Genomic DNA, 22,573 nt, shown 5'->3' on the forward strand with positions numbered 1-22,573 from the left:
GGATGCCACATTTTTTTAATAGATTTTTATTTGTTAAAAATGTAAATGCATGTATCCTTTTGCAGTCACTTAACAATGATGTACTATTTATTAATCCATCACATAAATGCATGTAAAATTCCTTTAAGTTTGCTGATGTAAAGTGAAACTACGTCTCTGAGGAAGCTTGATATCACCTCACTGGGTTCCTGATGTTTTGTAGTCGTGCAGAAGTAGCTGTATATTCTTCTCATAAACAAACAGCAGAATATTTACACACTTGCTTGAGCCAAACTGAATGGTGCTGGGACGCCTTCACCGCAGATCAGCGATTAAAGCTTGTGTCAACCCGCTAACTTACCCGCAAGCCTTTGGGTCCTCTGGTGCCGGCTGGCCCACTTGCTCCGGCAGGGCCCTAATGAACAAAAGAAAGAAAAAAAAAGGGAATAAAGGGGAAAGGAGATGGGGCAGAAAAAAGAGAAAAAAGGATGGAAAGATAAAACAAAGGTTTACACTGACAGACCAGAGGGCCCCCATGGCTATTGACCCCAGGGAGGGAGCAGCCTGACCTCGGGAACACAGTATAGGGTTTGTTGTTAGATCTGTCACTCACACCAATTAAAGAGCCCGCTCCGGAATCCTGTCCTGCTGCCCCCAAAGCTCCATGTTTATGTTTGTTTTGGTGGCTCAGTGGCCCCCACTTTGAACAGGGGCAGGGCCTGCGCTAAGCCAAGCGGGGGCCATGGTAGAGACACACCTCAGGGACGAGGGGGCCGGCAGCAGCTTGTAATTGGTTATAGGTGTTGGGTTTATGACTGACAGGCGGATAATGCGCATTCAGCGGGAGGCTGTCAAAGTTCATAATGCTCAGGAAACCTCTGCAGCATATTGGGAATACTAGCCCTGCAGAATGAGATCGCCTGCAGTTGCGAAACTTACAGTTCTAGTAAAAAGAGCATTCAGTGATTTTTTTTTTGAGTGCAAAATTTTAAAACAAAAAGGACTCCTCCTTTTTTTTTTTTTTTAATTTTGCACTCAAAAAAAATAAAAAATAAAATAAAATAATGAAAAAATAAAAGTGATGACTTACTGGTCTTCCTGGAGGTCCAGGAGGTCCAGTCTCACCTGGCGTCCCTGGGTGACCCTGTCGTGTTTGCACAAATGCACAAAAGACATAAAATCCAACTTTAAATTACAAAAGAAAATGATACAGAGGAGTTTTCACGGTTTATTAATAACACATATTGCTAATTCTGCAGCTCTTGCAGTGACTGGAAAGAAGTTTCTCCAGAGTTAATTCTCCAATTTGGAATTAATTACAGACGTGTTCACGTTAATTTAGTGTAAATCAACTAGACTGCGCAGAGTTTTCTTAGAAGGAATGTATCGAGTTTCCTGCTGGAGTAAGACTCTGTGCTTCAAAACAGATTTAATGCGCAAATAGGGAAAATCAGAGAGGCCCGAGGAAAATCAGCTTGAGGAGCTAATTTTATATAAGAAAACATGCCACTTCTGGCTCCTTTTCTCTCTCTCGCTTCTTTTCTTTTTTCTTTATTTTATTGGACTCGATTTACTGGCCGGCCCATTTGTAGAAGACGAATGGAATAATGGGGAATGTTTTGGTCAGACTCCCCAGAACATCTGAGAACAATAAAATCCATTCAGTCTGCCGGCCTCGCAGCGTAGTAGGCACGTCTGACGTCACGAGCACCCAGAAATAAAACATCGACGCTTACAGTAAGAGCTTTCTGTTAGCAGCTTCTCCCATTTTTAGCGATGCCTTCTTTTTTTCCAAAGGGTCTGTTTCTGCTTTGGAGATGAGGAAGAGAGCCAACAGAGAGCTTCCTTTAAAGTGAGAATGTGTACGACTGGTAATGTTCTCGGGGGGGAAATCCAGCTGGCTCCGAGCCAACAGCAGTGATAACTAAATCTTCCTCCTCTCCAAACAGCCATATACAGAGTGGTCCATAAAAGTGAAACATTAAAGTAGCCATTTTTCTGTATTTGAAAGTGTATATAGTGTATAGGTTTGTTTTTCTGACCAACTTGGAGCTTTGTCAAAGAAAACATCTCAACTATGCCTCACATGTGTCTAGACTGAATAAACATTTGTAGCTGTTGAAACAAAAGGGAAGTGTGTGCAGTAAAAAAAAACCTAAGAATAAATCAACTCACAAAGGTGATATTAATTTATGTGCTTTTTTTTTTGGCTGCATGTGGTGGAAAACTAACATGGCGCATCCTCCCGAACAAGCTGGACTTGGTGATGGCAGCACCAGGCTGCAGGGTTGCTTATTTTCTTCCCAGCAGCAGTTAAATAAGAGTTGATGGGAAAATGGATTGAGCAAACGCACGGAGCAATTCTGGAAAGTAATCTGTCAGAAGTCGCACAAGACATGACATGGGGAGAGGTTCACCTTTAGACATTATGGAACGGTTTAAAAGACATTTGAGTATTCACATCGGACTCGAATTGAATTGAGAATTTGTGAAAAGATTTGAAGATAACTCTTCCCATCCTGATATATTCTACACAAAAGAATGCCCCAAAATGTTGGTTTCTAGATGTACAAGGTTAAGGGACCAATACTCAAAAAGTCCTGCTGCTGAATTTGCAGCAAAATGTTTTATTATTATTATTATTTTTTTTTTTTGCAAAATAGTGGGGCTGAACACAAATGAATGCAAACACAATTATCCTCCACTTTCTGTTTGTCTATCACACAAAATCTCCCCCAGATTAATAATAATAAAAAACGTTTGTGGTTGTAATGAGAACAGTTTTAAAAATGCTTAAGGAGTGTGGATCTTTTTGCAAGATAATGTATGGAAAAATCCAAGGATTTTCAAACGTTTCACGTACAGTCACAGAATTCATAAATAATCTCGAGTGTTTGTAGCTCCAACAGCCATCATAAAGGATCATGTCCTGCAGAACTAGGGACTAATGCCAATACTCCTGCAGGACTATTCATTTTTTTTCATTCTTTTATTTTTTTTGGAAGATCCTTTTGGCATGTAGGATGATTTAAAACTTTCCTTAGTAATAAGATCCCAATAGCAAAATAAATCATTGTATGGGCTCTCTTGGAATAACCACCCCTTTGTTTGAGCCAGTATTACACCATTTACAACTAGACTTCTTTGGCCATATGGTGAACATGAGATGTAACGGTAAGGACCCAAATAACTCAAACAGTGGTGGCCTTTGCTTTCCTTGTTGACCTAACTCATTGTCAGCATATACCTTTAGGAAAGTAAGGAAACTTTTTCGCGCTTGGATTATCATAAACTAGCTTAGACCTTCCTTCCAAGTGGGGGGGAAAAAAAGAATTTAGTTTTTTAAACAAGCATTGTGGCAAAACAAAGCCGATAATACATAAAGTTCACTTTAATGGACAGATAATTAAAACAAAGTTTGTGACTGACTGCTGGCCATGTGAATTAGAATAAATATGAGGGTTAGTTATGATAGCTGCCCAGTAGGTGGCAGTGTACGGAGTTACACTTCAGAATCAGAAGGCCAAGATGAAGAGCTGTGTCCTTTCACAACCCTTGTAATGCAAAGGGTATTATGAAACATTGTGATTTTTAGTGATGAACCACCTTACATCCATACCATATTTAATTTTATGATTGAACATTCTGAGCTATTTAGTGGTATTTGTGAGTTAAATTGATATATTTTTTTTGTTTTTCTTACCGTTGATCCTTTTACTCCGGGTGGTCCGGGAAGGCCCATTTCTCCTCGATCTCCCTAAAATGCACAAGTCTGAAATTTAGTTTCAAGTGTAGAAATAAAATAATCCATTTGTTTTCAGTTCCTTTTATTTTGGTCTTACCTTCTCTCCTGCCAGCCCTGCCTCTCCCACAGGTCCGATGAAACCCACCAATCCCTGAAATGTAAAAAAAACTCAGCATTGGATGGATGAATGGAAAGAGTTTCCTGGATAAGTGGCTGGGGTGTGTGTGTGGGGGGGGGAAGGACCATCATTCAACACAGGAAGGAGCAATGTCAGGAATTCTTACTTGTTCTCCCATGGACCCAACTTTTCCTGGGACACCGGCTTCTCCCTGCAGATGCAAATCCACTGTCATTCATTGAGTTATTATGAAACGTGCATCGCTTCTGTAGTTTTGGAAAATGGAAAAGAATGGCAAATGAGTTTGAGTTTATTCACCTTCACTCCCTCCGGGCCAACCTTCCCAGGAAATCCTTTTCTTCCCATTCTACCCTGAAAAAAAAAAAAAGAGCCGTAGAATAACTAACAGTGAGGAACAGACATTCACTGAGAAGTGAACGCATTGTTAACATTCATCACAAACTCTCTGTGAATGGAAAGGGTCTGTTTACGGGATGGGCAGTTTAAAGAGAGATCAGTGGAAAATCTCCAGGGTACACGCTGATGAGGCAGGTAATGCTGACGGGACATTTAGGCAGGCTGCAAAAGTGTTCAGTGACTGAAAACTGTTTCTTTGTTCTTTTTTGTTCGGAACCAGCAATACCTCTAGGTCAGAAATGTCTCAGCCAAACTCCGTGAGACTGAGTGACTCAGTATTTCCAAAGTTTTAGCTCACATAGGTTGGCAGCCGTTTTAAATAGTTAAATCTTACACTTTATTTCACTCAAACAGCCAATAAAAGTCAATTTAGGTTGCAATATGAGGATGAATTGTTGCTCTCCTGGACTTGTGACTTCCTTTTACTTGATTTATATTCATGTCTGCAATTTTATGACCAAACTGATTGAAAAAAAAAATAAATAAATAAAGAAAGAAAAGGTGCAGTGCCAAGAGAGAATGCAAGGAGCATCATATAAAAAAAATGTACAGTCGCTGGAAAAAAGGAAGGTAAGGATGAAGGCTCATTCCTGTTAGAGCAGTGAATGTACAGGTCTACTCGCGGCATCTGGCCAGGGATAAATCACAGCTCCCGCAGGAGACAAACACTACTTCCCCTCGGACAGAAGACAAGAAACTGAGTCAGATTATGAGACAAGCAGGTGGGCGGAAGGTGGGCAAGCGAGGAGGGAGTCAGACTGATAGAAAGTGCAGAGAAAGAAAGGAAGATTCACAGGTTACATCTGGGATAACAATTAAGTCAGAAAACTAAATTGAAAACATATATAACAGAGAATGTTTTTTCATCAGTTAATAAAATGTCTGAAAGAAAAATAAAGTAAAAACCTATATTTGCTATTTCCATTTTCCAGTGTTTTTATATTAGCTATAAATCTGAGTCATCATCTCTGACCATGGTGATGAACGCTATCACCCCCTGGCGGCCAAAGTGAAGGACTACACATGTTGCAATAGAGACTTGCAGCGGTCTCAATAAAACGGCAAACACAGTTTCTTTTATTTGTCCTGAGAGATTGAAAAAAAAAAAAAAAAACTAAACAAAACTTTTTTCATCACGTTACTGCTGTCTATGATTAAAAAAGAGGCACAATAAACTTTTGCATGCACAATTAAATATGAGTACTAACACTGAACTGCATTTAATAAAGACGGCTGAGGCATGACATTTTTACTGACCAATTTATTGATTTCCCAGCAATGTTGCTATAAAGCTACTAACTTTCTTTTTAAAATGACTAAATGCAGGTGCTGATGAACAAACAACACATGAGGACGAAGATATCATTAACAAAACTACAGTAGGAGTCATGTCTGTAATATAGAACAAAACGATTTAATATAATCACTGTGGACAAATTATTTAATGTAGGTATTTGCAGCTAATAAAAAAAAGAAAACCAGATTGTTAAACTTATGTGTTAATTTGAAAGGAATAGCCAGATTTGAGGAGATTAAAGAGTTAGCACTTATCATTTCTATCTTAACTTTGTACAATCCAAAAAAAAAAAAAACACAGATTAATTTATTATCTCACCTCAAGTCCTGATGGTCCCGGTGGCCCGATCGGACCCTCGTCTCCCTGGAAACAGAGAACACAGATTTCAGCACAGTTTATGTTTTTGGGATATCAAATGTCGCTAGCTGAAGACGGGGCTGGTGCAATGAAATGTTAATGTCTTCCCTTGATGTTGGGTAGCGTCGGTCAGAATTACCTCTAGGCCAGGAATTCCTCGGGGCCCCGGTAAACCTCTGTCTCCTATTTTTCCCTTGATTAGGGGGGGGAGAAATGCAGTTGTCATCAATGCTGGGGTGTAAATTAGGGTTTTAACACACAAGTTTCCAGCCAAGGTACAGTAATTCTTAAAAAGTTGATTTCTACTGAGTTTAACAATAGTGGAAATCCCTGCTGTGCCTCAACAAGAACGGAGGGCAAACTGCCATGTTCTGATTGTGCTTTAAGTCATGCTTGTTGAAAGCTGAGCATGTCAAGTGGACGGTTTAACTCACCTTTGGTCCTTCAACGCCGTTCTCTCCCGGTGGTCCCATGTCACCAGGGAAACCCTGTCACCAGCGATAAGAGAACGGCCATCTTTTTTGTTTCAGAATAACGATAAACATCCCCAACAGAGCAGATCAAGGTGCAGACACTAACCTCGGGGCCTGGTGGGCCAGGTGCTCCATCGGGACCTTTCTCTCCTAGTTTCCCCTATGAAAACAGTAGCAGAATGAATGTAATGAAATATTTTTGTGCCAGCATTGTGCTCATGTGCAAATGTGAAGTGCTAAAACTTTATTTTATGCTTTTTCTTTTATCCATATGCATACTGCATGACTGAGATACCAGGTGTGCTCAGTTGTCTACCAGATGACAAGGTTTATATTTGAAATGATTTCCCCAGGCCTTAAAAAGAGCAACAGGTCCACAGCATCACTGATCCTCTACCATACTTAACAGGAAGCATGAGGTAAGGGGGCTCCAGGTGAGTTTTTACACCAAACTCAGCTGGGGCCCCATTTGATCTAACACACTTCTAGATAAAGTCTCAAGAAAACATGTTTTTTTTTTCCTGACAAGCCTCCCAAATACACAAGCACAAAAATATTCTCACCCCTGGCAGAAATAAATTTCAAATTATTCAACTTGGAAGTTTGTGTCTTGAGACAGACATGGAGGACAATTTACTTCAAATATCAGTTTTTAGTCACATCTGATTAAAAATGCAGGTAAATGACCAGCCTTTTTCATGTTTCTACTGGCATAGTGATAGTTTATCCATCTAGCTTAATCTTTATCTCCCTCCACAGATTTTCTATGAGACTTGAGTCTGACTGGGGCTTTTAAAATGCTCAGGAAACTCACGAATAACAAATTTAAAGTTCCTAAGCATTATCATCAACTTAAAAGAAGTGAAGTAAAAATTTAAAAGTGCTACAGTTACATTTAATTTGAAGGAATTGTTGGATCAGGTCAGATGAAAATGAAAGGCTTTTTTTTTCATTATCAGGTGTGTCCAATAAAAAAGAACAAAAAAAAAAAACCTGATTACTTTTTATGTTTAATAGTAAATGTGCAGCACTTAAAAAGAAAAAAAAAGAAATCACATTAAGAGATTAAGTCATGTTAGCTGCTCTGACTTTAAGCCTTTAGTATAGACCTCAAGTTAAAAAGTGTTATGCAAACATTTTCACATATTAAAGTAATCTTTGTGAGTGCAGTCCGATCAGATCTAACCTGCGGTCCTGGTTTCCCACGAATGCCCGGTAAACCTGGAGCTCCTTGGATACCCTAACCGGGGTTAAACAATACACATTAAACAAATAGCATCCAATAAAACTCCTAAACAAAACACTTGATTCCTCTTTAAGGAAACAGACATTAGACATGCATGGTTCTCCTCCCTACACTGTATCTCTTGAGGCCACGTCGGTCTCTGTTGGACTAGGTTTTACTTACACACACAGAGAGACAAATGTGAAAGACTGACATAAGAGTTTCCATAAGGTGGACAGCAGACATCTGGCTAAGTCATTTTGTGGAGGCAGCAGCGCAACAACGGTTGTGTAACAAGGGATATGCATGATTGAAGGCGAGTGTGCACACAGAGGCATAATGAGGTCTAGTCAGTGGGGGGGCTTTGTGAGAGGATTTCCACTATAAAATGTGCTGCAGAAGTTGCCTACCTTATCTCCTTTGAACCCAATCTCCCCCTGCTGTCCAGGAATCCCAACGTCCCCCTGATATGCAGAGAACGATGCAGACGCACAGAGGATGACGGATGAATTGTGGACAACCAATCCATGCAGGATTGTGGACAAAATATAAAAAAAAGAGAGAAAAGTAGAAGAAAAACATTAGGGAAGGGGGCGTAACAGTGTACCTTATAAATACTCTACTTTTTTTCAACATAAAAAACAAATTAGTGCCCCATAAATTGCAACTGTCAATGCACAACGACTGCAGTTCAATGGATAAGCCAAGGTTTTCATGTGGTGTCAATCTGTCTGATAACAGTCGCTTCGTTCCACTCCGCCATGTGTTTCAGAGAGTAAGTCAGAATTCGCCAAATTTAGAACTGCAGCAATTTGCTAAGTTTAGCTCCACTCTGAACGGAGACGACCAAAATGAAATGTTACTATTACTGGTGGAAGAGATGTTTTGAAATCTGTTTGGGTTTCCTCATCTTCTGATTAAACTGTAGATGTTTTTCTGAATCTCAGTCAAACGAACCTGGAACGCTAGCAAATCCTTCATGCGGCTCAACTGAACTCATTTACACTCCACATTTGTAAAATTATAAGAAATCTAATCTCAAACAATCTACAAACTGGATATTAAGAAAGTCTTTTTTCTGATGTAAACATATCAGATGAGTCACTTCATGACATTTTCCATCTCTAATGTGACGCATATCCTTTTGTCATTCAACTGAAAAACAAACAAATCTGTAGACGGGGGGAAACACAAAACAACTGTGACAACTGTTCTCCATAACTGCTAGAAGGACAGACAAACAATGGTCAGGGAGGCTGCCAAGAGGCCCCCAGTAATACTAAAGGAACTGCAGGATTTTCTGATTAGTACTGCCAAAATCAACAGTGAGCATCAGCAAATAAGCAAAATATACAATATGAGACACGGAGGTGGCAGCATCATGCTGTGGAATTTGATTCCTTTTGACTGAGCTAGACTTTCTGACAAGGTGGATTCACTCGTAAGCAGCTATAATAGACTGCTTAAATTTCTTTGTTTTCCCTCAAACAGACATGCTTGTTGTTCGTCCGGGTGAACAGGATAAATTCATATTATGTCACATTACGTGTTTAGAAAGTACTTCAGGCTCTTTGATTTTTCTGTTACAATAATGTGGCATTTTAACAAAGTGTGCACCTTTTGAGCCACTCTAGGGCCAAATTCAGTTCAAACCAATCCAGTTCATTCTAATATAACTCCATCATACAGTTTCATTCAAATTCAAATACAAATACATGAAGCAAAATGGCTCCTAATTTCACTGCAGTACAATAGAGCTTTATTTGTGTTTTTTTATGTTGTAATAGTGTTATCTTTAAAAAGTGCACATTTCAGAATGTGAAATGTTTCAAAGACGGATCCTTTAAATGGTTGATCACATTCAGTGTTCAGACGAAAGGTGGAAAATGTAAGATTTCTCGCAAATGCAGATCAGAAAAATAACATGGCAGCCAGGTTTGAAGAAAACCTTCCAAGAGTCTTGTTGTAACAATGTAAATAAAAAAATAAATAAATAATAATAATAATAAAAAAGTCTGTTTTAGTAGTGAATTTCTAATTAAAGTGTGCTTAATATCTAAAGGCTGGGTACATTTGCATACAAAGAGCACATAATAATCACATGCTGCATATAACACAGGCCAATAACAGGAATATTGAGATCACCTTATCACCTTTCAGTCCTGGTTCTCCAGAATTTCCGGGTACCCCCTGGAGAAAAGACCCACATGCAGGTTAGAGTTACAACATACAGTTCGCTTAGACGACAACAGACCAGGAGTGGGTAGTCCGGGTCCTGGAGATGTGTCCCTGCTTGAACACACCTGAATCATGAAGTGGTCGTTAGCGTACGCTTGCAGAATTGGTGTCAGGTTGAGGAAACAAGTCAACTATTTTATTCAGGTGTGTCGGAGCAGGGCCACACATGATACATGCATGACGTCTGCTTTCAAGGACCAGCAATGACCGTCCTTGCGACTCCAACCATTCTTTTGTTTTATAGCACATTAACAAGCAACCATTGACAAGCAACGCAAGAATGGACTTTCCGTCTGTGCGTTTCAGAGATTACCTTGAGTCCAACCGGTCCGGGAGGGCCCATTTCTCCCACCGGTCCCATATCGCCCTAAAGCCAGGAAAAAGAGAGGGAAAAGACAATAACCGTTTAGTGATAACACATGCATAAAGCAGAGATATGTTCAAAAACATTCCTTTAGCACTTACACAATGTGAACAGTATCTAATTTTGTTTATCAACTGCAAGAACAAAAATCATTGCTTCCAGATCGTCCATACACGTATCACGCTGCAGAGAAGAATGCATGATAATATGCGAACGTTCACAGGCCAAGATTATGATTAATCTCCAGCCTGAAATAAAGGAGTTTTGGCTGCGTGTGTCTAATGTTTGCCTCTTTGAATGGGGCTGTATCTCCACATGTGACAAAGTAGATTATTTAAGAATATGGCACCGAAGAAGTCCCCTAAAACAAATCAGATCCTTTGGCATCGAGACCTCAGATGGAGAAAAGCTTCTTCCTGGTTATTTGGGAACATCTAATGCAGAGGAATGATGTTACGAAGCAGTGCTTTGAAAATGCTTTTTTTTTATTTGAGCTTTTTCACATTTGTCACAAAACAACCACTAGCTTAAATGCGTTTAATTATTTCACTGATGTTAAGTCACGGACCAACACAAAGTAGCATATAATGTAATATATTGTGAAGCAGAGTAGAAGGACACATGGTTTCCAATTGTTTTTTTTTTTTTTTCAAAAATAAAAATATAAAAACTGCAGCATTTGTGATCAGTTTATATTTTGCAGATGCATTAACTCAGTCCAGTTACAGCTGCAAGTCATTTGACTTTGACTAGACCAAGAACATTCTTTGATTTGATCCCTTACACCGTAGGGGAACTCTTGCCTGCTTCTCTGATTACAGCAATTATTGCCCAGTTTGCCAGTTTAGGAGGACAGCCTTGTCCTGATAGGTTTGGAAGATGCCACACTCCATTTTTGGACGAGTCAAACAATGCCCCACTTCATGTCCAGCGCACTGGGCATCTTGAGCTGGTGCATTTCTTGTTCTTCAGAATATTATTTAGTTCATGATGTTTTCTGACAAACCTCTGATGTCTTAAATTAAATTTCACAAAAATGAAGCTTCTCCATCTATTGGACTGTGGATTTATGTCACTGGATGAGCAAAGGCAACCCACAACCAACAGATATACCGAGAGATTTTGGAGAAACCATTCGCTATTATTGGAGAGTCGACTGTTCCTCCTGGACATCCCGTCCACATTCCCATATCCCATTTGTTTTAATGGGTTTTATCTAGTAAGGGTGGCTGAATACCAACGCATAGCATCTTTTTCATATTTTAGTTCTGAAAGCATTTGGAAACCGTGCATCATGTTCCACTTCGCACTACTTTTTATTGATCTATCAATAAGCCATTGAAGTTTGTGCCTGAAAAATGAAAATATATGGAAATTAAGGTGTAGAAATATTTTTTTTTTCAAAGAGCTGTGAATTATAAGCAACAAAGCTCCTAGGTTTAAATTTAGGCCAGAACAATCTGTGCAGCCAAGAAGCAAAAAAAAAAAAAAAAAAAAGAAAGAAAGAAAAAGTTACTTTAAGGACATGGCCTAGAAATTACATTTCTGACACTCGTAATGAGAGACAAGGAGAGAAAACTTCTGTCTTTTGTGTTTGGAGTTGCGTAAACAAGAACAGCTGTCTAGACATTTTCTGCTTTCCTCAGTGGCCAGCCGTCATTTAAAGCTTTCAGCAATGACTCCCCAGAGGAGGGTATTTGTATACTTAAATCATTTAAGTGTGGCTCATTGCTGCTGGTACGGCATGCAGTGGAGTCAGATGGGTGTAGAGGACATGAATGTGGAGTGGGAGCTATAATCAACCAGTCCCCCGATTACAGGCCTTCTACAACCGCTAGTGGCCTAGAATAGACCAGGAGGAGCGGCAGTGACAGCTGAGGATGGGACACAACAAGAGAAACCAGTGAGACATTATAATCAGATCCAATTATGTGGCTGTCGGGCCGGAGAGGCATACAGGGTAAGGTGATGGGTGGGCGGCGGGCAGCTACTGGACGAAAATAGTTAATTTGAGGAGGATTCCTAAAAAGAAGATGATGCGCTTTGAGAATTTTGTTCGTTCCAACAAACTTTTGAGAACTGTCAACCGTGCCCTCGTCGTTTACAATCGATCCTGGTTCTGTATTTCTAATATGTTCATGCCGACCTTCAGATTGTGGGCGGTTTATCACAAAAGTACCTGGCGGAGTAAAATGACGACGGGATGAAATTGGGGGTGAACTACTCACAATTAGTCCAGGGACTCCGTTCGGACCCGGGGCTCCTAGACCACCCTAATCAGAGAGGAAAGATGGAAGGAGCAGGAGAGGCACAAGTGTTATTAGCATTAAAAAAACCCAAAAACAAACAAAAAAACCCCACGAATTCAGTATTCACTGAAGCTTATGAAAGGCCGACGTGTGCATGTGTTGGTGTGTAAGTATGTGTTAAAGGTAAAGGTGGTGCGGCATGTGAGCCCCATCATCTCATTCCTGATTTTTAAAATATTTAGGTTTGCTACAGCTCAAAAGTTAAGAAGGATACTTTATGGAGCACAAAATATGTATCTCAATGTTAATGGTAGCTTAATCCTTTCTTTAAATCATCAAATATGAACAAAACTAATTTTCTTTTAGTCAAAAAAGTCAACATCTACCAGATAACAAGTTCAGTAGTCAGTCCTATCAATCACAGACTCTTCCTTCATCAGTGAAGAGTTCATTTGCAATGAAAGACCAAAAAAAAAAAAAAAAAAATTTGTGCAGAAATATATTTTGACCTCTTACTGATTTTCCTTACAGTGGAATGTCACCATTTTTGTAGTTTTGGTAGATTTTAAGCAAGATAAATAAATATGTTAACATGTCTGAGTCATAATTTTGCATTTTGTGGTTCCCAGTTTGACTCCGTGCATCTGCTGCACATCTGTGCTGTTCATTGATAAACACTGCATTTTAAATGCTGTTTTTAGAAATAATTGAATAGATTTGTGTGTACACATTATGTGCACACAAGATGTGTTTATTTTGGCTGTGTGCTGTGCGAATTTTTGGATTTCATGTGTAGCATCTGTTTTTACTGGTTGCTAAATAAATTTCCATTTTATGTCGACTGAATTTTCAATTTTTCCAGCTGCAGATAAAATAATATAAACCACTGATTATCAGAGCTATCACTTTCTAACACATTTATTTACTGTTGTTATTTAAAAAGCAATCAAAAATCTAGAATCTGATCTTAAAATATATTTTAGAGTTAAATTATTGGCTTTTAAGTTCTTGTGATGCAGAATATTTTCCATTTTGATGTCGTTCTGCTTCAGGTTTAGCAGAATTGCTTCCAAGTGGCTGAATGTGTTATTTCGTAACCACAGGGGAAAGCGTAGGAGCCTTTATTCGGCCAGGTGTCTGGCAGTGGGCAACAATAAACGGTGGAGGGGCAGACCTGTCTTACTCTCTAAGCTTCTTGCATTAAATGGCCTTTGCAACAAAGGGATGGAATGATAAAAAAAAAACCGTTTTGAAAGCATACAATTACATATGCCCAAGTATAACTTTGTGATAGTAACTGGCCCTTTTCTAGTTGGATGACAATACTTATTCTCAGAAAAATACAGAGTAAGAATCTAATAAGACGAGGTATTAGAGTAAATCCCTTATCTGGAAGCCCAAACCATTGGGGGAGTGAAGCTGGTGTTTTTCTCTAAACATAAATGCACCTTATGTTCATTATTCAATTATAGGTGGGTCAAACTGCAAGTTGCTGGCAGTCTTGCATTTTTCCATTCAGGCAGAAGAAGTAGCACATTTGTAAAAAAATTACAGTGAATATACAGAAAATACTATTTGCATGTGATCTCGAAAGGCTGCATTGCTGAATTACATGCAATTACTCATACTGACATCTTATTACATCATTTGGTGTTTTCGGGATATGAGGTTGTAAAAAGGTCTACATGTGTGGTGGTGGACGGCTCACAGTAGTGAACAGAAACTGCTCACCACTTAACAGTGTGGGCTTTTTGAAATTGAAAGCCAACTTAAATTGTTTTCAACAGACCCAAAGCATGGGATGAAACTGAAAACACTAGTAAATCTTGTCCTGGGTAATTTCAAACAAGACAGAGAAGACAAATGGGTAGAAAGCCACATCATATAGCCAGCAGCTAAAACGCCGGGGGGAACATGAGTCTGTGTGCAAGACTCGGAGCTAAGCTCTCACTCTCAGCTCGTGTGTGTAAAAATGTGGACCGGAAATGGTTTTACGTGTGTGGTGGGTTAATGTGGAACATACTGGCTCTCCATCTGGTCCAGGTGGCCCTCTCTCCCCAAAGTCCCCTGGAAACCCCTGAGAACAAAGAGAACAACTTCAGTTCTATGGAACCATTAGGTATGTAAGAAATGAATTTGCTACCACTTGGTGGCGACAAAAACAAGCAATTAGGGTTGCTTATATTGATAGCGTGACGCTTTAAAATAAAAAAAAAAATTGGACGTGAATTACACATCCAGCATTTTACAGATTGTTGTCAGCTTTTACAATAGTGCTTGATATTAGGTTAGGTTTTTTTTTTTGCTTAGTATTCGTAACTCAGTAACTTTTGTAAAACATATCAAGAAGTTAAAGGACTAGGTATTAGCTAAGTATGAAGGCATAGACAAATCTTTAGGCATGCCTGCTAAAGATGTGTAAAAAATAAAAAATAAAAATAAGATAAATTCTATTGGTACATTTATTCAGTGACGAAAAAAATATTTGTATATTCATATGTATTTTGCTATGGCTCACAGTAAGCAGGACAGTAGAGGAGGAGAAAAAAAATCAGCACTGTAACAAAGAGTGGCGTCTCTGGGTCACCAAGTCTCCATAGCAACCATTAGACGATATCTCTATGCCAACCGGTTGTTCGGAAGGGATTGCATCCCTTTCATTTTCTGTCCTAACACGCAAAAATGTAAACATGTGGAGTTTGCTAAATGCAACTGTGATTTTCATTGGAACCGCGTGGTTTGGTCAGAAGAGACTGACTGTACAGTACAAGTAACCTTTGACCTTCGTTTTACACAAAGGCTTGCTGCAAGTGAACGCAAAGCAAATCATTTCGATCCCCATCGCCAAGGCAGAACATTTCCAAATACCGCTGTAATAATAACAAAATCTTACAATTCAAATTTAGAGCAAACATTTACCTGTTTAATCTTTTTGCTGAACAAATAAAGCTCTGTTGCGGCAAAAGTAATTGTAATAATGTTACCAGGTCAACTGCTTAAAATGAGCCTGTTATGGTCCTATTAAAAGAATTAAATCTATTAACTTTAGGGTGTAGGTAGCTTGTTGTTGGTAACTTTAAACTTTAGATGGGGAGAAAGTGAGCCAAGCAATTATTCTGTCCATTTAGCAGTAATCGGGAGGCTAATCTAAGCTTTACAAAACATTGGTGCTGGAGCAGAGAGCAACCACATCTGCAAAAAGCCCTACCGCTAACAGCTTTGGTACCGAGACGATTCAGCGCTCATAATGACTACTTTTCACTACGCTGGCCTCGATGCATTGTTTTAACATGATAATTACTGTGACCTCCAGATAATGTCAGTTATTTCTGTCAGAGCGGAGATTGCTCAGATAAAGTGCATGTATGTTTTATTTTAATCGTTGAGTCATCTTAGAAACACAATCTCCCGACTAAATGTAGCTCTTTGTGTTTGGCATTTCAATTCGAAGCAAAATGAGTCAGGGAGAGGTTTTGTTTTTCATTTAATTTAATAGAGGAGGGGAAAAAAAAGGATCATTGAGACTCTTCATGAACCAACAAAAAAACATGGAAAATATAATGTGAGTGATTGGGCAGCTTAAAGAAGAAATGCAAGTGTGATGGAGATCAATTAAGTGTTGGTGATTTTTGTGTGACAAAGCAGACAGATGTGATGCAAATCTGCTTTTTTTTTTTTTTTTGCCCGTATGCAATCCATATTCGAATTCTTCTGCTAATCAGAACAGTCCATGTCCGATCTTTTCACCCAGGAAAAAAAGCCACTTCCATATGTGCCATTAAATCAGATAGTTTGTTTCTGATTGTTTTCAAAGCGCCTGCCATCAGACTGGTCATGCCACATTTTATCCGACTTTTACGTCATCAGTACGCGACATGCGGCATGCATCCAGATGTGAATAATTGCTGAAAACTGTATCTATGAAATTATGAAAGCGGTGCATCACATTCCAGTCCCACCACTCCTGACTCTGAATACACATCCAAACAGACTTCTCTGCAGAAGTTGCAGAAAATGCCACAGAAAAGTCTGCTGCTGTTAGTTGCGCTTCATTTTTATAAGCTCCTTTCGTCTCGTTGTGATCTTGTGACAATACTGTCAGCTCCCATTGCTCAATAGACTTTAAAACATATATGTCTGGACTCATTGTTACTTCTGGAAACATTACGCTGTTGTGTGACATCTAAGTTCTTCTGCACATGTGAGTTGTAAATCATTCGTACAGATGTTTGATCGTGGTCGCATTTAATTAATAAGTAATAATTGGATTTTGGCACAAAAAAAAAAAATCAAGAACTGTGTGAACAGAGCCTTAGTGACCCAAAAGCTGAGGAGCTTAGGTTCTTTTACTGGGGACATAAAAAGAGCTATTGCCATGTTGCAAAAATAATTCAAAACAAATTGTATACATCTCAGAATAGCTCAGTACTAAGTTCTGTAAAACGTTTGAAAACTGTTACTATCATAGTCAAATTTGCTTAAATTCCTCTTATTTTGAAATAGCTAGTTATAGAAAGTTAAGGATGATCCATTAAATAGCTTAAACTTAAATGTTTACTGTCATCTGAAGTATTTCACATGATCTGTTCTCACTCTCACTTTCTACCTCCATTCACCGTGTAAACAGTTCCCGGCTTCCTTATAAATAACATGACAATAGTTTGAAAGGCCATGAGGTTCACTTAAACCACAGAGGTCTTTTTAGGGATTAGTTATTTTCAGACCCCAGAGGTCAATTTTGTCCTTGACTCTAAGCTGCTCATTAATTACAGCCTCCATCAGAGACTTGAGGCCCCGTTTGCACGGAGCACCGTTTGTTAGAAACCCTAGCATGTTTGTTGCAATCCAGCTGCATGTTTACATGTCTCCAAGTTGATCGGATTCTCAGACGGCAAGACGTTTTGAAACCAGGTCGGGGTAATAGTTTTCGGGAAGTACTCTGGATTTGTCTGAAATTCAAATTCAAAAGAGTTATTTACGGCAGGTCAGATATGAACTGCTTAAAACATCTGAAGATAGTCTTACTTTAAAAATCCTGGAATAATTACTTTAAGGAAACCTTCTCCCTCATGTAACATAAAAAAACCCTTTTATTCAGTAACAACTTCAAACAGATTCATGCACGATAAAAAAAAAAAACGACACTGAGTTTGACAACAGGGAAAGAGAACTGCCAAAAAACCAAATAAAGATATATTTAAAAAACAGAAGCATCAAATTGAGAAGGAGAACTGCTGGGAAAGTTGTTGCACGCTCTCTATCGTTTTCGATGTATCTGGGTCTGTGGGAAATGACAGAACGTGTGTCTGCGTGCGCGTGCTTCCTTGAGAGAGAACAAGCGCTGCAGTTATGGTCATTAAAATGTCTGGCTCAGGTTTGAGCAGTTCTCCTGTTTTTCCTCCTGGAAGACGAGGGCGATCTCTTAAGGATCATCTGGCCAAACGCCCTCACGCTCCGTTTTTTCCTACACGAGCAATTAGGTGCGGATTCCAAAACCACTGAAATTACATAACTCCTCCTGACACCTTCTTCTCACCTCCTCCGTAAACACAAACAAACCTATAGCCATCGTGTTGAACACAGTGATGCCTCAAACGCACAGCTACTGCTGTCATACATCATCTGCAATGTGCTGCAGGAAGGGAGCGATACAAATGTGACGGCAACTCTTCTATGCAAAAGTTTTTAGCTTTATATGATCTGTGAAACAACCAGAAGAAATGGTTTTTATGGCAGAAACGTGTCAGTCTGCCAGCCTTATAGAAAACGTGTATGCAGAAAAGGCATCTCCAACACTTTAGTAAAACGCAAACAAAGCCACAAAAATGTTATAAAGCGTCCATACTGCCGTCCTAAGGAGCAATGTTTTCAGAGTTTAATTGTCGCTTCTAAAAGCTTCACATTAGGAACCTCCCGCCCGTCTCGTTAGAGTGTTCAGAAGTTTTGGCAACACAAATATCATATTTACTGAAAAGTCAATAAGCAACAGCTGCAAAATGATCTCAGCGGTGTGTTTTGGGGTTACACAGTTCAATGCATTCTTTCAGACTGACTTTAAACACTACTTAACACACACACACACACACACACACACAAACCCTGCAACCAGCAAACTCCTCACTGTGCATAGTGGCAAGATAAACATAATCCACTTCCAGCAAGAGCTGCTTTAAAATTTTAAAACGTTGGATGCAGAGCATGAAGAGCATGTTTTTTTTGTCTTTCCTATTTTATTTGAAGAGAAAGTACAAGAAATATGCCTCTGCGAAAGGGTATTTAACACGTTCAAAAGTATTACCTGTGAAAGAAATACAGTTATAATTATTGCATTAGTTACATTAGTGAAGCGTCCATACATTTGTGAAAATGTATTATTTCTTTGTTGGGGAGTTTTTTTTTTTTTTTTTCTGAAGTTGTTCAGTTTACTTAAAGGCTGAATTTTTCAAAGCTAATTATGACATCATACCGCTGCCTTAAAAGATGAATTTATTTCAAGGCAGATTGTGGAAGGTGTGGGTCATTTTCACAATACAAAGCAATAGTTTTTATTCTCGCATTACCCAAGACTCCTTATCTCTAGAGGAAATGTACAGTGAATTTGCCCGAGTATCAGTGAGTACCAAGTGGAGAGAAGGGCCATTCTTTTGTGATGAAAGATAACTTCATTGACATATTTGTGGCCTTTGTGCTCAGCACTCTTTTCTCACACTGTGAATACATGTTTCATGTCTAAGCAGCCTTAAACAATGTGTGCTTTCCCTAGTCTTTAAAATTGGCTAATTACACCACACAAAAGTTGCTAGATTTGTCAAAAGTTGCTTTGTTTGAAATGTCACTAAAGTGGGTCTGAAAATGTACTTAATACAAAAACAAATTGGCAACAGTGGCAAGCACTTCGAATTTTGACTTTAGTGGATTTTCTGTTGATTTTTTTTTATCTTTTTGGAACTTAAAAATTCAAACTTTTGCCAAATTTCTAGTGCCAATGTATAAGAACAGCATTTATTAACTCAAAAGTAAAAAAAAAAACAAAAAAAAAACCTAAAACAACAAAAACCTCTTGTGTTACTGTCAACGTGTTGTTCAGTGCGGAGATACTTAAAAAAACCTTTTTTGAAATGGTATTGGTTATGAAAAGTTGAGAACTTCTGCATTAGTATAACACATCTTTGTCAGTATGATTTCCACATGAGTTTGATATTTGAGTTTTACTTTATGCAAACTGCAAACTTTGGTTCACATGATGGATCATGATTTATGGTTTACATGTCTGTGAGGTGTGGAAGTGGTTTTAATAAACACGTCCAGTAAAAAATATATATATACACATAAAAGCTTATCATAACACACATGATCACATTTAAGAATGATTATCTGTAAAGTATGTTGAGACAAAACTTTACCGGCCTACCCATCTTGCCCCTCTTCCCTGGTTCGCCCGGAATTCCCTGAAAATCCAAACGTCGGGATGGCAGAAAGAGAGAAAAAAAGAATTCAAGAAGGACAGAAAAGAAAGACACAGAAGATGAAGTCAGTGAAAAATACGCAAAAGACATATCACAACTAAAAACGCTCACGGACGGCACTGATTTGAGCTCCAAACACACCATTAAAAAGCTGCGGCATTAAGTGTCTCCCGCTTCATCCGTCGCCAGATGTGAGGAGCAGCTGACTGCAGCCCGTTAAGCATGCTTCCTTATGCAGGGTTCTCTACACTTCTATTGAGAACAACCACAAGTTTCTCTGGGATAGACAGGCACTGTAGGGTTTATGACCCATTTTGTTGTCTGGTGATGAGGGGTCCTGATTACAGCCTCCCCTGCTGTGACGCAACCCCCCAACCCACCCAGATCATGCTATAACTAGGCTAATCGCTGTGTGTTTTCGAGGCTGTACACAAGCAGTGGGCGTGGAGTTCAGGCAGTTCAAAGGTTTCAAGCGGGGGGTTTTATCATATGAGTCATCAGCACTCCCACACACCAACATCCTAGACAGCTGGAAATTACATCTCCTGTTATAACAACTTCAAAACAGCTGAATGGAATTGGCAGGAGAGCCATCGTTTTTTTTTTTTTTTTTTTTTATCTCAATGGGAAATTGCAGTGCCTTACAAAAGTGTTCATGCATCTCAAACCTTTTCACATTTTTGTCATATTACAACCACAAACTTCAATGTCTTTTATCAGAATTAGATGTAAAAAAAAATAAATAAATAAAAAAAAAAATCAACCCGCGTTAGATAACGATTGTAAAATGTAAGAAATGTGATGAACGGCTCAAAACTTTTTGCAAAATTATGATCTAAAAAGTCTTCACTCTGACACCCACGTGCAAAATCCTGTGCAACCAACTGCATTCAGAAGTCAAAAATAAAGACCACCTGTTGATCTTCATATAAATACAGCTGTGCTGTGGAGTCCTCAGAGGAGCGCGAGGGAACATTAGTCAAGAAACGACGCCAAAAAGTCCAAGGAATACACAAGGCAGTTCAATAATAAAGACATGGAGAAGCTTAAAGCAACGGTAAGTTAAAAAGCTAAAAAATGGCAGGTAAAAACAAAAAAAGTCCACTTCAAAGTTTTCCACAAGCCGCTGCAAACGTATACAAAAGGATGAAGATGTCTCTCTTACAGTACTACATGGTGGTGTCAGCATCATGCTATGGGGATATTTGTGTGCTGAACAGATTGGACTGTTCTGGAGGAAAACTGCTTAGAGACTCGAAACACTTGAGGTTTCTTCACCGTATCTCAACCAGAGGCGCCGTTCAGAGGTTTAGACCAAGGAATGTTTTGTGCTAAAATGTCCTGGCCAAAGTCCAAACCTAAATTAGAATTGAGATCGAGCCTAAAAACATCCAACATGACCCGGCATGAGGCCAGAAGCATTGTGTCCGACCCGACCAGTTAACTTTAAATACAGTCCTGAGCCTGAAGTAAACCCGACATATTTTATCTAAGCTTCTATGGCTTTTGTGTTTAGACCACATTTTGAGTAAACAGTGTAACTTCTCCTGTTTTTAGCGTTTGTTTAACGTCATACTGCTCTATTTTGTTGCTTGTTGTAACAGCAGGACGAGCCAAGCACAAATCAGTTTGAAGTTTGCCTCAAATCTCTGCTGCTTCTTACAGTTTGAGGAACTTTTGCCTCCTACTTGCTTTCTTTATTCCCTCAACAAGTTAAACTATCTACCTCTCTATTTCGACAATATAAGTAGATTAACACAACGTTATATCGTGCTTTCATGTTTGCCGTTTTATGTGCTGTATGTATTGCAGGCTTTTTAAGCACGCCACAGAAGCCCGAGTCCAACCCGAACCTGACTGTAAAGCAAATAATTCTGGCTCAACACCAGCCCAAAATCCAGTCCGGGCTCAGGCCATCTGTAATTGCAATAGAATCTTATTTTACAAAGTACTATAAAAAAAAGCATCCATCATGCAAAATCCCAGTAAAATACATTAAAGTTTGTGGTAGTAACAATAGAAACAGTTAAAGAATGCGGATTAAGGTCCACTTGGTCAGCGTCTGTCTGACAGTACTTGAGAGTGTGTACATTCGAGAAGAACTCACTCTTTCGCCATCGGGGCCAGGCAGGCCAAAAAGGCCTGGGATTCCAATGAAACCCTGCAGGAGAAAAGAGAAGAAAGCAAGGGCACAGTTGTGAGTGCTTCGACCCAATACAAGCAGCTAGGAGAAGAGCAGCTCCCTTCAGCTCTGAGGCTGGGTTTCAGGGCCCGACATTCCAGCATGGGGTGGGCTTCCATGAAGAACCAAGCCATGAGGCAAGTGTATATGCCCATGGACTGCATGGTGCTGGCTTCCACGATGTAGTCCAAGGGCACATACCCTCACGCCAGGGATCTCTGAAGATAACCGTGGGCGACACACTGGGCTGTCAGTGCAGTGGAGACAACAGACACACACACACGCGCACACAGAGGAAAACAAGCACAAACGTCACAGTTGAACTGTAGGGGAACAGTCGAGATGCGTGTTATTGATGAGCATGAACCTGAGCAGGTTTACATTTGCACAATGTGGAATATGCACCAAAACGGGGAGGGGAAATGTGAAAAGGTGGCTCAGCGAGAGTGTGTGTGGGGGGGTG

The 22,573-nt window shown here is 39.4% G+C and overlaps 1 protein-coding gene across 1 annotated transcript in view; it reads right to left on the minus strand.

Moving 5' to 3' along the window:
* Positions 1–22,573, minus strand: part of col27a1a (collagen, type XXVII, alpha 1a) — an 81,507-nt gene that overhangs the window by 20,667 nt on the left and 38,267 nt on the right. The window contains exons 11-28 of the mRNA XM_088010867.1: positions 22,036–22,089; positions 19,866–19,910; positions 14,486–14,539; positions 12,442–12,486; positions 10,163–10,216; positions 9,757–9,801; positions 8,022–8,075; positions 7,573–7,626; positions 6,493–6,546; positions 6,348–6,401; positions 6,053–6,106; positions 5,875–5,919; positions 4,161–4,214; positions 4,009–4,053; positions 3,822–3,875; positions 3,683–3,736; positions 1,070–1,123; positions 341–394 (exon numbers count right to left, since the gene is read on the minus strand). Coding sequence (XP_087866993.1) covers positions 341–394; positions 1,070–1,123; positions 3,683–3,736; positions 3,822–3,875; positions 4,009–4,053; positions 4,161–4,214; positions 5,875–5,919; positions 6,053–6,106; positions 6,348–6,401; positions 6,493–6,546; positions 7,573–7,626; positions 8,022–8,075; positions 9,757–9,801; positions 10,163–10,216; positions 12,442–12,486; positions 14,486–14,539; positions 19,866–19,910; positions 22,036–22,089 — 927 coding nt within the window. The remainder of the gene's footprint in view (positions 1–340; positions 395–1,069; positions 1,124–3,682; positions 3,737–3,821; positions 3,876–4,008; positions 4,054–4,160; positions 4,215–5,874; positions 5,920–6,052; positions 6,107–6,347; positions 6,402–6,492; positions 6,547–7,572; positions 7,627–8,021; positions 8,076–9,756; positions 9,802–10,162; positions 10,217–12,441; positions 12,487–14,485; positions 14,540–19,865; positions 19,911–22,035; positions 22,090–22,573) is intronic.

Source organism: Poecilia mexicana, unplaced genomic scaffold (genome assembly GCF_051168715.1).
Source record: "Poecilia mexicana isolate PSO_F unplaced genomic scaffold, ASM5116871v1 scaffold_12, whole genome shotgun sequence".
Classification (NCBI taxonomy): domain Eukaryota; kingdom Metazoa; phylum Chordata; class Actinopteri; order Cyprinodontiformes; family Poeciliidae; genus Poecilia; species Poecilia mexicana.